The sequence below is a fragment of the Amblyraja radiata genome, chromosome 1 (genome assembly GCF_010909765.2).
Source record: "Amblyraja radiata isolate CabotCenter1 chromosome 1, sAmbRad1.1.pri, whole genome shotgun sequence".
Classification (NCBI taxonomy): domain Eukaryota; kingdom Metazoa; phylum Chordata; class Chondrichthyes; order Rajiformes; family Rajidae; genus Amblyraja; species Amblyraja radiata.
In genome coordinates this window covers 150393156-150412207 of record NC_045956.1, presented here as the reverse complement: position 1 = coordinate 150412207, position 19052 = coordinate 150393156, and the positions used below count along the sequence as shown (strand labels likewise).

Below are 19052 nucleotides of genomic sequence, written 5' to 3'. Positions count from 1 at the left end.
AAGTCAATCGTGCCTTAAGAGAATCTCTCTCAATGGCAACCACTGACCAGCTGCGAAAAGGGGGTGAGGAAATACATAGGTGAGAGATGGAAGCAGCAAACTCCAGTGTCAGCAGCCACGCCACACATATTCCAATGCACATCATGAAACCCACTTTATAGGTAACCCTATTGCAGTGGAAGGCAGATATAGCAGCATTTTTGCACAATGATGCATAACATGAAAATCCTGTGATTGTTTGAGGAAACAGTGGAGCTTGTGTTGAAATACTAAATACTGGAAATAATCTCAATGGGTCAATGGTTCTTTATTGCAGAGGTACAGTGAAATTATTTTTTGCATACAGTTCAGTAAAGTATTACTGTACATAAACACAATCACCAATTAAATAAAACGTGTATAGAAATAGTCCACTGAGACCATATCCAAGAGTCGCCAGGTTTGACACCACTTTCAAAGATCTGGAAGAGTGGAGAGGAGTGAAACATTGAAGGCCAATGGGAACTCATTAATTTGTGTCTCTGCTGACCTACTTTAGTTTAGTTTATTGTCACGTGTACCGAGGTACAGTGAAAAGCTTATGTTGCATGCTAATCAGTTAGCAGAAAGACAATATATGATTACAATTGATCCATTTATTGTGTATAGATACATGATAAGGGAATAACATTTAGTGCAAGGTAAAGCCAGGAAAGTTCAATCAAGGATAGTCTGAGGGTCACCAAAGAGTTTGACAGGAGTTGAGCACTGCTCTCTGGTTGTGGTAGGATGACTCAGTTGCCTGTGGGGTACTGTGGGGTACTCCTTGATTTTTGTGCTTAATAAATACATTTGTAGGTTGCACCTGAATGCACCAATTAATTTTGATAATTGTTCAAAAGGTTGTTGTAGAAGTCATTCATTAAAAAAACAAAATACTGGAGGAAATCAGCTGGTCGAACAGCATCTGTAGGGGGAAAAGAATTGTAGACCCAGTTTCGGAGCAGAGAGTGGAAAGCCCTGAGTGTGGGATGAAAGCTGGTTGGAATAAAAAGAGGAGAGGATTGAGGCAGGAGCCGGTAGGTGATAGACCAAGGAGCCATGAGGGATGAGGGGCAGATGGGGAGGAGCGGAGTAAAATTGGAAGATAAAGGCAGGTGAGGAATACGTGGCAACAGACAAGGGGGAAGAAAAACAGATTGAGCCTGGTGGGAGATAGGCCAAGTGAAAACCACTGTTTGGCGTGTGATAAACAATGACACTAAGGCTATGAGTGCTGGAATCTAATAGGTAAGTAAGGTGATAATGGGAATGATCAAGGGAGAGATGAAGGGCAGTTCCTTCCAATCCACTGCCAGAGGGTTCCCCCATTTTTGGTCCCTTTTCCATACACTTCCTCCATCACCATCACCCATTTTCATTCCCCTCCCCCTCCTGGTTCCATCCAACTACTCGTAAAGCTCTTAAAGATAGTGGAGTCAAGGGACATGGGGAGAAGGCAGGAACGGGGTACTGATTGTGGATGATCAGCCATGATCACAATGAATGGCGGTGCTGGCTCGAAGGACCGAATGGCTTATTCCTGCACCTATTGTCTATTGTCACATGTTACCCATATGAGCCGCTCCCCTATCTGATTCAATTTGCCCTTCAGCTCTCTCTTAACAGTTTAAATTATCACCTTACTTGGTTGATTGAATTGATTGAAACATACAGCATGGAAACAGGCCCTCTGGTCTACCAACTCCATGCCAACTGTCAATCACCCATTCAATTAGTTCTATTTTATCCCACCTCATCCACTCCATACACACTAGGGGCCAATGAACCAACAAATCTGCATGTCTTTGGGATGTTGGAGGAATCCCAAGCTGTTAAAGGAAGTGCATGCACACTTCACACAGACAGCAACCAAGGTCCGGAAGAAACCCTTGTCTCTGGCACTGTAAACCAGCAGCTCTACCAGCTGTGCCACTGTGTTGCAGTTAGCAAATTCAAACATTTGCAGCAATTGGGTCCCCGCTTATTCCCCCTTAACCACCCCCTCCCTGACTCCTTCCGACTTTTTCCATTGTCTGCATCCACCTATCACCTACTTGCCTCTCTCTCCCAACTCTATCCCTATCCCAGGCATGGAAATCGCTATCAAAATATGGAGGGGACCGGGGGACAGGGGGTGACACAATTTCTTGGCGGTCGTGTGCATGCGCACACTCACACACCCACACACACACGCGCGCGCGCGAGGCTTCGGAGGCTCAATCCAGGGCTAAATGCAGCTCAACTCTGCCTGTCTCGCCGGGTTAACCTACAGCCCTGCCTGGACTGATGGGACACCAGCACTGCTTCTCCGCGCTGGCTGTAAACCTGGGCCATATTTCCCGCAAGTCCAGGCAAGGCTGTAGGTTAACCTGGTGGGGCAGGCAAAGTTGAGCTGGGTTTTGCGCTGCTTCTCTGCGCTGGCTGTGGGCCTGGGGGTACCACGCCCGTCTGATTCTCGAGCTCTCTGGCCACCTGTAAGGGGGGGGGCACTCGGGTGGGGACGGGAAAGAGCCGGAGAGCTGGGATCGATCCTGGCTACGGATGAGGCGCAGGTCTGTGCCGTGAGTGTTTTGGCAAGTCTCCCTCCTCCAATCACTCTATCCTCAGTCCCACCCCCCCCCCCCTCCCCCCCCCCCCCCCTCCCCCCCCCCCCCCCCCCCACTCCTCCCTCCTCCAATGATCGCGCTGAATCATAGGTAGACAAAAGTGCTGGAGAAACTCAGCGGGTGCGGCAGCATCTGTGGAGCGAAGGAAATAGGCAACGTTTCGGGCCGAAACCCTTCTTCAGTCTGAATCATCATGTCCCGCCCCCATTACCTGCTGACCGAGTCTCTCTCAATTGGCGCCCTCGATCAGCAGTCCCAGCCCCACTGTCTCGCGGAAAGCGGAGATTTCACTGGGTTTTAAAATCTGGATTACAAAAACTTGGGGGGGATCATCCCCCACCTCTCAAAACAGAGGGGGGGCGTGGCCCCCGTGGCCCTCCCGGGATTTCCGCCCCTGCCCTATCCCTCCATCTGCACTCAATCTTCCATGGTCCAGCTACCATCCACCAGCGTAGAACATTTCAGCATCTACAGTTCCTTATGCCTATCATCTACCAACCCGTGCCTCACCACTCCCCATCTCTTCTTTATCTTGCTCATTTTACCTCTCCACTCTCAGTCCTGATGCAGTCTTGATTCAACACATTGACAATTCCCTTGCAGTGATGGAGACCGGGGTTCGATCCAAACTATGAATGCTGTCTGTACGTTGTTTGTACATTCTCCCCGTGACCTGCGTGGGTTTTCCCTGAAATCTTCGGTTTCCTCCCACATTCCAAAGACGGACAGGTTTGTAGGTAAATTGGCTTGGTAATTGTATAATTTAGGACCAAATTCCAGCTCGGCAGTCACGTGTCTCCTGATAACACAATTTGCTGTACAACTGATTCTAGGCAAGTATTACTTGTGGTGATGGGAATTGGGCTTGGAAATGCCTGGGTCCATTTTCAGTGCCCCTTGTGTGTGTAGGATAATGTTAATATGCGGGAATCGCTTGTCGGCATGGTCTAGTTGGGCTGAAGGTCCTGTTTCTGTGCTGTATCTCTAAACTAAACTAGACTAACCTGAGTTTCACCAGCAGTTTGTATATTATTGCAAGCATGACCTAACTACAAGCTGCTTTCACATTCAATTTAAGTATTGCCTATTTACAAACTGCATCAAAAGCCCAGAAAACATAAACATTAAATAAACATCAATTTCGGTGGTGTGCTATCTATTCCCATAGTTTCATTAAAAAGCTGGAATTCTTCCCACTCAAGTTCCATTCACGCCACAAATCAATTGCGCTGAGAGACGAGTGGATTTTTGCCAGTTAAACCATTAGAAACTTAATTAATGCCTTGTGCTGATTAAACTCCAGCAGTAACCATGCACACACATTGGGTATAACCAATACTTATGTATACTTGACTAGGCTAAGTGTAGTTTGTTCTACACAGTTTGTTCATTATGCAAATAGAAATTTTATGGAGAGATCTCTGGAATGAGATCACAATGTTGTGAAATTTTGAAATTGATTTTTTTTGCTTTGATAAGTTCAAAAAATGTATTTAAAATTATGTAAAATATTGTTTGATTATCTATTCAGGATCCTTCAATCAATGACATGGTTTCCTATTTTGCAGATGATACACTATTAACAGAGATGGCAAGTCTTCATTGCAAATGTTGACAGGAGTAAAGCATCAATAATGGGAGTTTAACTTTGAACCTCATTTCACATTGTCATCTTTGGACACTACCTTTGGTTATCTGCAATCTTGCTATTAATTGTGGGGTTACATCAGCCTTCACATCTTTACTGTGGCACACCACGGGGACATTTAACATGCAGTCCCTGGCCAATTCTCTTTCACAAACTCCTGGAGTTTTGTTCTATTGCTGCTAGGCTTCGCAATGTGACTTTTGTGATAATTCATTGCTCTTTCATCTCCTTTCTGGCAAAAGTAGACAAGGGAATACTATTTGAATAATAAAAGCACAAAATAAGAGAAAGGATCCCATTGAAACGTAATGCTTTAGGAGAATTATTGGTCCAATTGTTTGGTTCTGCCTGTGTAGAAATGACTTGAACATTTTAATCTTAATTCATGTCTAGGAAGGAGCTGCAGATGCTGGTTTCTACCAAAGATAGACACAAAGTGCCGGAGTAACCCAGCAGGTCAGGCTGCATCTCTGGAGAAAAGGAATAGGTGACATTTTGGGTTGCAACCATTCTTCAGACTGAAAGTATAGAGGGGGGGCAGGAGGGAAGGAGGGGGGTTGGGGGGTTAGGGGGGGGGGGGGGGTGGGGGGTTGGGAAGACTAGAGGTAAGAAAAGGTCAGAACAAAGCAGGGCCGGCAACAGATGACCAAGGTAGGGTAGAGACCATAATGTATATTAGATACAAATTCCTTGGAGTAACATAATTCAGAAAGAGAGCTGAAGAAACATTGTTTGGAAGTGTGATCCTAAATGAAATGTTAAGAATACTGCAATCCGAATGAGATTACTTAAAAATAATGAATGACAATGATTATTACAATGTGTATAATACTTGTTTTCCAACAACTACACATAAATAAAACATGAATTCTCAAATCATAATCTTAAATTGCTCAACTTAATTTTATAGACAATTTGATTAAATAAAGGTTAAAATGAAAAATAAGAATAAAAATACCTCTTCTTCTTCTAGTAAAATGAGACGCACCAATATGATGTGGATTGCGTTGCCAATACTAGGATGATGGAACAAGCTTGCAACCTGTAGCAATGTGATGAGAGATAAATTAATTGGTTCTTCAGTTCACAAACTCACAAATACAAGTTGAAACATATTTGGCTTTAAGAGGATCTTTGTCCAACCACTGCTACCTGCTAACCTTGGCTAATGAATGACTGACATTTTTTGGACGTGTTCGAAGGAATTGATTTCTCTCTCAGAGCCTAGTGGAACAGCAGAGTAAAAAGTCATAACTTAAAACCATATGGCTCAAGAGCAAGATGTGCTAGTCCATACTTGGCCGGCATGGTTAAGATGAGTCATATTTCTCCAAAGTGTATCTGATTTCTACAACTCCAAATTTCTCCAAAGAAAACAATATCTTTATTTTCCACCTTCAAATATAGTAAGATAAATCTTTAGTCACTTTGTAACAGTTTTACGAAACAAAATTTGATACTGAACCACACAAGAAGATATTAGGGATGATATTCAGTAGCTGGTTAAATTATTTAATTTCAAGAACCATCTCAAAGTGGGAAAGAGAGGTGCAAAGATGGAATGTTTATTGAATGAATTCGAGATCCTGCAACCATTTACATAAAAGAATGGGTGGCACAATAGTAGATTTGCTGCCTTACAGTGCCAGAGACCCGGGTTTGATCCTGACTACGCGTGCTGTCGAAATGGAATTTTGTACATTCTTCCGTCACCTGCATGTGTTTTCTACAGCGGCTCTGGTTTCTTGTACAAAGATGTACAGGCTTGTAGGCTAATTGGCTTGGTAAAAATTGTAAATTGTAGGGTGCAGGGATCGCTGGTTGGTGCGGACTCGGTGGGCCGAAGGCCCTGTTTCCGCGCTGTGTCTCTAAACTAAAACTAAACGGCCATCAGCAGTGAAAGGATCAATTTCAGACCTGCTCAGGACAGTATCATTTGAGACATACAGATTTTTTTTCCCCATTTCCTCACAGAATGGAACTTTGAGTACCAATCGAGTGGCTGACTGCATCATTTTGAGCCAAAGTTAAGGGTTAACCACTAAGGTGGGTCTGTAATCACACTCAAGCCAGAGTTGGTAAGGATAGATGATTTCCTTCCCAGAGGATGTGTGAACCGGATATGTTTCATGAGTTTAGTAATCATGCCTAATGATAAATTGTCAAGATGTCTAAATACCAGTCAGCAACTTAACTGCAAAACTACCAATCACTTAAATACTTCCGAAGGATATAGAACTGGATGAATAAGTCCATGTAGGTAAATGTAGCCGAATTCAAGGAGGAGTATTGTAAAACTAAGATAGAAACATAGAAACATAGAAAATAGGTGCAGGAGTAGGCCATTCGGCCCTTCGAGCCTGCACCATTCAATATGATCATGGCTGATCATCCAACTCAGTATCCTGTACCTGCCTTCTCTCCATACCCCCTGATACCTTTAGCCACAAGGACCACATCTAACTCCCTCTTAAATATAGCCAATGAACTGGCCTCAACTACCTTCTGCGGCAGAGAGTTCCAGAGATTTACCACTCTGTGTGAAAAATGTTTTTCTCATCACGGTCCTAAAGGATTTCCCTTTTATCCTTAAACTGTGACCCCTTGTCCTGTGACCCCTCGTCCTGGACTTCCCCAACATCGGGAACAATCTTCCTGCATCTTGCCTGTCCAACCCCTTAAGAATTTTGTAAGTTTCTATAAGATCCCCCTTCAATCTTCTAAATTCTAGCGAGTACAAGCCGAGTCTATCCAGTCTTTCTTCATATGAAAGACCTGACATCCCAGGAATCAGTCTGGTGAACCTTCTCTGAACCACCTCTATGGCAAGAATGTCTTTCCTCAGATTAGGAGACCAAACCTGTACGCAATACTCCAGGTGTGGTCTCACCAAGACCCTGTACAACTGCAGTAGAACCTCCCTGCTCCTATACTCAAATCCTTTTGCTATGAATGCTAACATACCATTCGCTTTCTTCATTGCCTGCTGCACCTGCATGCCTACTTTCAATGACTGGTGTACCATGACACCCAGGTCTCGTTGCATCTCCCCTTTTCCTAATCAAAATGTTAATTAACTGGTTGCCATTGGTGCCTGAATACAGGGCCGGTGCTAGGAATTGCGGGGCCCAATTAGAAAACTGATGGCGGGGCCCCTACTCTAGAAAAGTAAAAATTTATGTATGTTTATATTTCGTGTAGTTTCGGGAATTTTAAGGCAAGCTGGTTGGTGATTGGATGCAACCCCCTTAGAGACAGCGTTTGATTGGCCGCCAAATAAATTTGTCAAATCTGTAACAAAAATCGCTGGTCGGTGCGAACTCAGTGGACTATCTGGTTGTATCTCCAAACTAATCTGGTTGTATCTCCAAACTAATCTGGTTGTATCTCCAAACTAATCTGGTTGTATCAACCAGACTATCTGGTGGTATCTCCAAACTAAACAGTATAACATGCAGGTACATTCATTTAAAATTAAATTCAGTGATTATTTCACATGATTTCTCACTGTGTAAAGCTCAATATCTGACCAATTTCTGTTTAACACGTTTGGTCTGCCGTGAGCATTTTTCGTTGCATCTCGTTGCATCTCCCCTTTTCCTAATCGGCCACAATTCAGATAATAGTCTACTTTCCTGTTTTTGCCACCAAAGTGGATAACCTTACATTTATCCACATTATACTGCATCTCCCATGCATTTGCCCACTCACCCAGCCTATCCAAGTCACCTTGCAGCCTCCTAGTTTAGAGGGGTTTAAACGGTTTAGAGGGCTTCAGATGGGTTCAGGTGTGTTTACAATTGTTTAGAGGGGAATAGAGGGAAATAGGGGGGCTAGAGGGGGTTTAGAGGTGTTCAGAGGGTCCCAGAGGGGTTTAGAGACGTTATAAGCCCCCCGTGAGAAATTGTAATTCTCTGAAATTAAAGATAGACATAAAGCTGGAGTAACTCAGCAGGACAGTCAGCGCAGCGACTCTGGAGTTCTCCAGCATTTTTGTCTACAGCAAAACGTCAATGATTCCGGGAATGCTGAGGGGACAGGGTGATAGAGAAGGAGTGGGAGAGCTAGAGAGAGACAATATGGGGAGCGGGAGAGAGAGCGCGAGAGAAAGAGGGAGGGTGGGAGGGAGTGAGCAAAAGACAGAGAGACACAACCAAAGATCCGCTATAAGATCTTTGGACACAACGTGGGTCGGTAGGTGAATGACAAACCTGCACACCAGGAAGAAGCCCCTTCTCGCGGTCCGGGGCCCTCACTCATGATGGTGAGTTAAATGAAATTCTCAACGTGTCATCGATCTACATTCCTCAGTAAATGTAATTGTGTTTTAAACAAGTATTAATGACGCCGCGTGAATTTTATTCAAACACGGCGTCATTAATACTTGTTCAAAACACTATAACATTTACTGAGGAATGCGGATAGATGCAAATTCATGACATTGCATAACAAGGTGTTAAGTACTTACCGTTAAGAAGTGCTAACAGCACTAGTTAACAAATCGTTTGTGTATGATGGCCGTGCAGCGGTTGTTATACATGTTCGTTTAAAAAAAATCCGGATGGCGAATTTAAAAAAATCTTTATTTAACAAAGAGAATTTGTATTTCCGTACGAAATACTGAACATTAGTGCGGGGCCCCGCTAGGCGCGGGGCCCAATTGGGAGCAATCGGTCAAATCGGCTTAACGCCGGCCCTGCCTGAATATGATGCTGGAACTGAACACTGGCATCATAGGTTTGATGGTTGCATGGGAGTGTGATGAAATAGTTAAATCCAGAGGTAACAAGAAAATTGATCACGTTTGCAGCAGCTGGTGCCTCATTGGATGATGTCATAGGGGTGGAAATAAGAGGTCTTAATGACAGTGAAGATATCTGATGAGAGGCTGAGGTCAGGGACGGATATAACTTCAAGATTATAAACAGGTCGATTCACCCTGAGAACAAAAATTGTCTCTCAGATCCTATAACTAATACAGTAAACTGGAACGGCAGATTGTGCTCTTGAACAGCCACAACCTGCAAACATACGGAGAAGAAGTACTCATCCATACTTGACTTGACTGACACAGTACTGCTGTGCTGTGGATCTCTGTAATTCCAAACTTCTATGAAGAAAATTACATAGTTGTTTTCCACCTTCAAATATAATAACATTAATCTTCAGTCACTTTATACGAGTTTGATAATCTGATATGGACCTGCAATAGGAGATATTAGGGATGAATAAACCTAATCACACACAAGAAGGGTCTCGACCCGAAACATCACCCATTCCTTCTCTCCAGAGATACTGCCTCTCCTGCTGAGTTACTCCAGCATTTTGTGTCTACCTTTAATCACACCCAAATCATTTCCGTTTAATTTTACAAATATCATCATCGGTGGTCACTCGAAACGTCCTCATGGAGGATGCCTGTGCGTGATTTTGTTTAATGTGGGGAGATTGGTGCACAAACAGCCATCTATGATCAATGACAGATCTGGGTCAGGATCCAGTGGCATGGAGTCCAAGACGACCGGAGACCCTTATCCGCCTTCCCAGCCATTGTGACGCTGCACTAAAGTCAGCCATCGTCCTCCGCCTGTTCCACTGAGGTCTTGGTTGGATTGCTCTTTGTCAGGGATCTCCCCCTCAACATTACCGCCATGGGAGGCACTACCAGGAACATAGCTCCAGACGGCATCGCTCTCAGGATCTCAGAACCACACAAGCTTCTCCACCACGACAAGGTGACAACCCACGTAGACAATCCACACAGATATACACACACACTCACTCACATACACACTCACACAAACACTCTTACACACACTCACTCACATACACACTCTTACACACATTCTGACACACACTCACTCACATACACACTCACATACACACTCTTACACACACTCACGCACAGACACACGCACACACACACACGCACGGACACACACGGACACGCACAGACACACACGGGCACGCACAGACACACACGGACACACACGGACACGCACAGACACACACTGAAACGCACAGACACACACGGGCACGCACAGACACACACGGACACGCACGGACACGCACAGACACACACTCACTTACACACACTCACTCACATACACACTCATACACACTCACTCACACTCACGTACACCCTCATACACACTCACTGACATACACACACTCACATACACACTCACTCACATACACATTCACACACTCACATACACATACTCACCCTTCTTACTGTACTAACTTCCTTACTCTTATATACTAAATTGTAACTAATGAGGTATTCCATATATACCTTCCGGTGTGCCGCAAGGCTCAGTGCTGGGACCTCAGTTATTTACAATATATATTAATGATTTAAACCAGGGAATTAAATGTAACATCTACAAGTTTGCGGAGGCAGCAGTGTGAGCTGCGAGGAGGATGTTATGAGGCTCCAGGGTGACTTGGATAGGTTGGATGAGTGGGCAGATGCATGGCAGAAGCAGTATAATGTGGATAAATGAGAGGTTATCCACTTTGGTGGTAAGAACAGGGAGACAGATTATTATCTGAATGGTGTCAGATCAGGAGAAGGGGAGGTGCAATGAGACCTGGGTGTGCTTGTACATCAGTCACTGAAAGTAACCGTGCAGATACACCAGGCAGTGTAGAAAGCTAATGGCATGTCGACCTTCATTGCGAGAGGATTTGAGTTTAGGGGCAAGGAGGGCCTACTGCAGTTGTACAGGGCCCTGGTGAGACCATGCTCATAGTATTATGTGCAGTTTGGTCTCCTAATTTGAGGAAGGACATTCTTGCTATTGAGGGAGTGCAGCGTAGGTTCACCAGGCTAAATCCCAGGATGACGGGACTGACATATGATGAAAGAATGGGTAGACTAGGCTTGTATTCACTGGAATTTAGAAGGATGAGAGGGAATCTTATAGAGTGCCCTCCATAATGTTTGGGACAAAGACCTATCATCTATTAATTTGCACTCCACAATCTGAGACCTGCAATAGGAAAAATCACATGTGGTCAAAGTGCACATTGTCTGACCCTACCAAAGGGTATTTTAATACATTTTGGTTTCACCATGTAGAAACCACAGCTGTATTTATACATAGTCCTCCCATTTCACGGCACCATAATGTTTGGGACACATGGCTTCACAAGCATTTGTGATTGCTCAAGTGTGAAATATCATACCCATTGAATTACATGCCAAAGTTCTGCATTGGTTATTATAATTCATGTTTAACGCAACATAGTAGAATACACTATTCTACTATGTCCACTAATGTTAAACTTTAGATGCAGTAATGCTACTATGTCCACTAATGCCACTAACATTAGATGCAACAGTAAGCTGTGTGCATTCTTGTCAATAGACTTTAAATACTCAGAATGAGTTTAGTACCTCTATCAGTTATTTGATATTTCAATGGTTTCATGCAAAGTATATTTTATGCATTCTAGTTCATCCTGTTGAATGGTGTCACTACAACCATTAGGATAATGAAGGGATACATTTCTCTCAATATTCAAAAGAGGTCAGAGGATATAAAATGCAGAATTTCACTATTTGTATCCTGCAATTCTCAGTGTTCAGCCATTGCAATATGAGCTGAAGATCAGAGGATTATACAAGAAATAACCAAGACTGAATGATAAAACCCAATATAAAAACTGCAGTTTTCAAAAATGGAGCCAAAGAGGAAATAATAGATCATGCTAATTCCAGGGATATAGTAATGTTAGCCCTCGGGTAGCATCAGCAGAAGTGGCAGTAATCTGTGTGAAAAGATGACGTTAAAATAATGAAGCATGATATTATAGATCATGGAACAGGCTCTTTGGCCCACGAAGGAACTGCTGACCCATTTACAATCAATCATCTTACAGGAATCCCATTTTATTCTGCCTGGATTGCCCCTCAATTCCTTCCCCCCCCCCACCCCCACTCCAAGTTCAACAAGTTACCTACACAATAGGTGCAATGTAGTGACCAACCCACCCGCATGCTGTGGGATGTGATGAAATCAGAGCGTGTGGCAAAAATGCACACAGTCACGGAATAAATGACAAAATAGTGCTGGAACTTTGAGGCAGCATTTTTACTAGCTGTGCTTCTGCCCACATGCCGAATGCCAGCTGCAAAATAAGTGACTGGGTTTAGTACAGGCTAGTCATTTGGACAGAGAATGGTGAGGAAAAATACATCAGCTGCTGTTTTTCTGATGGAGGATCACAGCTGGACTCAAACAAGTCCGTGCTCAATAACAGCACCCGTCCTTTCCAACTGGGATCACTCAACTGCAATCAGACCCAGTTGACATTTCCCTTCCCTCTAATCATGCCATGTAAAGAAATTGCAGTTCCTCTGTCAACACCTTGTCAATTAATTCACCAATAAACTGAATAGGACATGAAAACGTAACAGAATTTAAATTTCTGTATTTTACAATTGAAAAATATCTCTCCAGTGACATTCCTGCATTGCAAAGTGTGTGATTGTCAGCACTTCCGCAGGGATGTAGTGACTACATCAACACATTTCAGAAGGTAACATATCCCCAAAGCCAATTGCACATCTTGTAAACCCTCTTCGACACAATTTCCACTCCATCACATTTTGTCCGACAGACATTTTCCTACATTTCAAACTGGGTCTCATTCCAGGCAGAACTGGAACAGAGAAATAGGTGTAGACAGAATTTACCTTTACCCTTGACACAATGAATGCATCAGCAGAGCCCTGACCGGTACTTCACTCATCCAGCAGTAATTGCAATAGGTTGTTTATGAAATAAATTAAAACCCAAGAAGGGAACTACAGAGTTACAGGCCCTAGACTGGGCAGTAGTAAGGGTGCCACTGTGGTACAGTGGTAGAGTTGCTGCCTTACAGCGTCAGAGACCCGGGTTCAATCCTGTCCATGGGTACTGGCTGTACAGAGTTTGCAGGATAGTGATAGTATATGGGATGATCGCTGGTCAGCGCTGACATGGTAGGGTCGAAGGTCCTGTTTCCGCACTGTATTAAAGTCGAAGTAGGAAGGCTAAGATAAGGAGATCCACTACGTGGTATTCAGGAGAAATAAGATAACCTGACCCATGGGGAAGAACAGTTAAGATAGGAGAGAATGTTATTTTAGGTGTCTTAATAAATCTGAATGCCAGGATTTAGGTGGCTAATACTTGGAGCTTAACAAATCTAATAAAAGTCAACCCAAATTTTAGACCTATTTCTCCCTCAAGTTTGGGGAGGCACAATGGCACAGCGGTAGAGTTCCCGGCTTACAGTGCCAGACACTCGGGTTCGATCCTGACCAAGGTTGCTGTCTGTACGTAGATTGGACATTCTTTCTGTGACCACATGGGTTTTTTCCAGGTGCTGCAGTTTCCTCCCACATTCCAAAGATGTACAGGTTTTTACGTTAATTGCCTTCAGTAAAAATATTGCCATTTAACCCTAGTGCATAGGATAGTGCTGGTGTATGGGGTGATCGCTGGTTGGCGCATACTCGATGGGCTGAAGGGCCTGCTTCCGCGCTGTACCTCTAAAGTCTAAAATGCACCTTGTATGCAGGCAGTTCCAGATCGCTACAATATTCTGGATAAGGGACTTATTCTCACCTCTTTACTAAGCCTTCTTCCAAAGATTCTAAATCTATGCCCCTGTTTTTTTTTGCCATTAACCAAGGGAAATAAGTTTGTCTTAATTAATATATCCAGCCTCTTAATAATTTTGTTCCCCATTTCCTCATGCCGACCAAGACATATACCATTCCTGGCAATCTCCTATAACTTGCCCACAAAAAACTCTTAGATTAGTTTTGAAATACAGCTCGGAATCGAAGGGCAGTCCCACCGACTAGCCATCACCCGTTACACTAGCTCTAAGTTTATCCCACTTTTACATCCTACACACTAGGGGTAATTTACCAAAGTCAATTAATCTATAATTAATGGATGGCACAGTAGCACAACAGTAGAGTTGCTGCCTTATATCGCCAGAGACCCGGGTTCAATCCCAAATACAGCTGCTGCATGTACAGAGTTTACACGTTCTCCCTGTGACCTTGTGGGTTTTCTCTGGGTGCTCCGGTTTTCTTCCAAAGACGTGCAGATTTGCAGTTTAATTGGCTTCTGCAAATTATCCCCAGAGAGTGGGATAGAACGAGTGCACAGGGTGATCCTTGGACAGCACGATCTCAATGGGCCGAAGGACTTTTTCCATGCTGTATCTCTAAACTAAACAAAGCTGCATGTCTTTGGAATGTGGGAGGAAACTGTAGCACCCAGAGAAAACCCATGCAGTGATAGGGAAAGTGTAAAATGTCTGTACATAGTCAGGATCGAACCCAGGTCTCTGGCACTCTACCGCTGCACCACTGTGCAGTGCCACATATCAACTAATGCACCAGGGTCAGGAGCAGAGTCAGCAGGAAAGTGGTTCTGAGGATTTACAGCTGGTGAAGTGTTGAAATCAGTTATCACATTAAATTTGTTTACTGCAGAAAAAATACATCAGAAATTTCAACAATTGTTCTACGTCTTCTTGAACAGCCTAAGGTTGTAGGACATCTTGTTCTATTTGATCTTATCTGATTGTGCACACCAGGTTGAACTTGCTGAAACATATAAAACACTCCAGGGGCTTATCAAAGCTGATGGTTTCATATAACCGAGGTGTCCAGAACCAGGTGACACAATGCAAGGGACCGGCCATTCAGGGTAGAGGCAACAAGATATTTCTTCACCTGGAGAGTTGTGAACCTTTGAAAATTCAAGAGTCTGTGGAACCTTGGCTACTGGGAATATTTAATGCAGAGATCAATAGAATCAGGAATCTAGAGCTAATATGGGGTAACGATTAGCCATGAACTTATTGAATGGAGGAGCAGGTCTGAAGGATGGCATCATTACTTTGGGCAGCACAGTGGCACAGCGGTGGAGCTGCTGCCACACAGCGCCAGAGACCCAGGTTCGATCCTGACAAGGAGGGGGGGGGGGGAGAGGAGGGGGGGGGAGGGGAGGGGGGGGGGGGGGGGAGGGGAGGGGCGGGCTGCCTGTACCCGTTTGCATGTTATCCCTGTGACCTCATGGGTTTTCTATGGTTTGCTCCCACATTCCAAAGATGTGCAAGTTTGTAGGTTAATTGATTTCTGTAATTTTTCTCTCATGTGTAGGATACAAAACTGGGATAACATAAAACTAGAATAAGGGTGAACGTTGGTTGGCATGGATCCTGTGGGCCGAAGGGCCTGTATCCACGCTGTATCTCTAGTTTATTATTCCTGCTCCCATTTTCTAAAAGACAAGGGTGTACATTAATATTTAATTTAACTTACCATATTCATAATAGTAAAGATATATGACTGCACGTTTTCACTCCCATGATATTCTATCATTTTGGTGTCAGCAACCACTAAAGTTTTAACCCATCGTTCTTTGCTGATTGATCGTTGAGAAATTCTGCGCCCTTTTCTATGGGTCTCTTCCCATCGCTCTCTCTGTCTCTCTGGCTTCAGGATATTACTGAACGTATCTGTTCACAGAAAAAAAGACACATGTATTAGCAATACAATCATCTGATCATTGACTTAAAATGTTCATTCTGTTCTTCTCTTCACAAATCCCTATTGAATATCCCAAGCATTTGCTGTATTTATACATATATTTTAATCTCCACAACCTTGCTCATCTTTCCTCTTGTCCATTGGGTCATAAACCATACTTCAATGAACTCCACTTTACAGGGCTGCCAACATTGGGTGAGAGTTGAGAGTGAGAAATTACGAGGGAGCGTTGCGACCGGGGGGGGGGGGGGGGGGGGGGGGTGGGTGGATGGGAGGAGGATGTTCAGGTTTTTTGGGTTACGGCCCGTGTGCCGTAGGTTGCCGAACCCTGTCCTAGATGTTTGGCCTCATTGTGGTCCTCCCCATGTTCACACACACACACACACACACACACACACACACACACACACACACACACACACACACACACACACACACACAGGGAGACACACACTCACACACACAGGGATACACACACATACACACAGGGATACACACACACACACCTTTCCTTCCCCCCCCCCCCTCCATCCTCCTCCCCCCCTCTCTTTCCTCCCCTCCCTCTTATCTTCCCCTCCCTCTTTTTCCTCACGCTTCCTCTTTCTCCCCTTTCTCCTTCTCTTCCTTCATCCCCTTTCTACATTCCCTCCCCCGTCTCTCTTTGCCTCCATCCCTCCCTTTTTTTCTCTCTCTCTCTCTTTCTCCCCTCCCTCTATTTCCCCAGCCGCCCAATGGGGAGTCTGGCGGGCACGATGCAGCATGGATTGACGGCGCTGACGCTGCCGTGTGAGTTGAAGGGCAGGAGGGAGGGAGAAAGCGAGGTTGCCGCGGTAGCCGGAAGCGCAGCGTTCGCAGACGGCTCACAAAAGCGCTGACACCCACTGCCCGGGCCGACGCGCTTCCCCAATCCGTGTAGATCGCTGTCATGCGGCGCAAACTTGAGACAAACTGTACAGGATCTTTGCTGTGCAGGGACTGAAGACAGCCTGTCAGCGTGAGAAATCTGTCTTCAGCGTAAGGGCGTGAGAATTGGCTGAAATGCGTGAGTGTCAAGCTCAAAGCGTGAGAGTTGGCAGCCCTGACTTTATTTCACCCTGTCTCTACCCAAACAAATTGTTTTGTTGCCATCGTCAATTTCACCACTGAGTGTGTTTGGATATCAAGCCGAAGGTAAAGGGTAGAATACTCTTAAAGTCACTCTTTCAAGTCACAAACATGGCCTTTTTTAAAAAAACGTACTGATTTACGCACTGAAATCACAGCAACACAGTATTGCAGCATGAAGAGCTGTTGCCTCACAGTTCCATTAACCCTGGTTCAATCCTGAACAGGTCCTTCGGCCCAACTTGCCCACACCAATTAACATGTCCCATCTACATTAGTTCCACCTGCCTGTATTTGACCCATATCCCTCCAAACCTGCCCTATCCATGTACCTGTCATGTACTACCTCCTCTGGCAGCTCATTCAAACACCCAATACAATACAAATACAATACATTACTTCAATACAAAAAGCTACCCTGTAGATTCCTATTAAATCTTGTTCGTTCAACCTAAACCCATGTCCTCTGGTTCTCGATTCCCCTATTCTGGGTAAGAGACTGTGTTTTTACCTGATCTATTCCTCTCATGATTTTATACACTTCTATCAGAGATACTTCACAAGTGCTATGAATGTCATCTGTTAGTTCCTTTGTTTCTGGGAAAACAAGATACAATTCCCTAATGCTAATATTTTCATATCGTGCAAAAAAATAGATTTACCTGATTACTTACGGCTGTAGTATAAATCTTTTCTTCGTACAATGATATGAATGTAGCAGAATTTATGGTGAATGCATGTTACTAAATTTCAATTTATTGTATGGGAAGAAGGTACTGTCATAACATTCAATTATAAAGGATGCGGCGGGGAAAAAGCTTTTGTTTTCCAAAAGATGAATATAGTGCAAAGAATAAGACTGTCAATAATGATAATGAAAACCATACAGTGTATCAAGACTAATTTCTCCACTTATTTCCACCCTTCGTTCGGAATCAGTTTTATTTAAATAGGAGTAATTCCTTTATTTTTACACTGTGTGTACAAAATTCCAAACATTAATCACACTATGGGCAATTAATGCTACTGAAAGTTCTATTTATCGTTTATGGCCAGGAGTCTTAATAGCTGATACTTCAAAATAAAAGTCTCATTATATTTATCAAGTGCTTTCCCTGCATATGGGATTCCATGCAAAGTGTGAAGACTGGCTTCTGCCTTTGAATGTGTATGGCTATAAAGCTGCTTTGCATTTATCGTTTCTCACAAGACATTCCTCAATACAGTAAAACCATACAAGACCTAGTCGTATTGCATCTTAATGGATTTACGCACAGCAGAAGTGGGAGCTGACCACACGAGTGATTCATATTCAGCATCTGCTCCCTTCCTAGGTTGTAGCAAAGAACTTACACAGGAGGTTAAACTTCTCAATTGATATAGTTATCACGAGAATGCATGAAAACTTTATACATCCTGACTCTTGTCAGGACACCATGTACAGCATCCTGACTCTTGTCATTTATTATTTTTCAATTCCATGGCATCTCTGGCAAGGCCAACATTTATTATCCAATCTTTATTTCCATTGAGAAAATGTGAGCTGTTTTCTGTTTGTTCACTGAATCCCAATCGATGCCTCTGATCCATAAACTTAAATTGAGTTTAAATCTCAATGTCTGCACTTTTTTACCAAGCTAACTATAAATTCAAACATCTAACAGATAGGAAAAATAATGGTTTCCCTTTCATAAATGGGTGCTGATCCATCCAATCATATTATGAATGTCAAACTATTCAGATATTATGTTCACGTAGTCATAGAGTCATACTGCATGGAAACAAGCCATTCCATGCCGACCAAGATGACCCATCCACACTACTCTCACCGATCTACATTTGACCCTATCATCCTCTAAACATTTCCTATCCATGTACCTGTCCAAATGTCTTATAAATATTATAGTACCTGCCTCAAATACCACCTCCAGCAGCTTGTTCCATATAACTATGTGAAAATGTAAGGTCTCAGGTTTCTATTATATCTTTCCCCTCTCACTTTAAACCTACATCACCTGGTTCTTGATTCCCCTATTCTGGGTAAAATACTCTGTGCATTCACCCTATCTATTTCCATCATGATTTTATACACCTCAATAAGATCACC

At 43.6% G+C, this 19052-nt stretch overlaps 1 protein-coding gene across 1 annotated transcript in view; it reads right to left on the bottom strand.

Annotated features, from left to right (window-relative positions):
* adamts12 (ADAM metallopeptidase with thrombospondin type 1 motif 12) overlaps positions 1 to 19052 on the bottom strand; it is a 596791-nt gene that overhangs the window by 338916 nt on the left and 238823 nt on the right. Inside the window, exons 4-5 of the mRNA XM_033032714.1 lie at positions 15614 to 15810; positions 5234 to 5317 (exon numbers count right to left, since the gene is read on the bottom strand). Coding sequence (XP_032888605.1) covers positions 5234 to 5317; positions 15614 to 15810 — 281 coding nt within the window. The remainder of the gene's footprint in view (positions 1 to 5233; positions 5318 to 15613; positions 15811 to 19052) is intronic.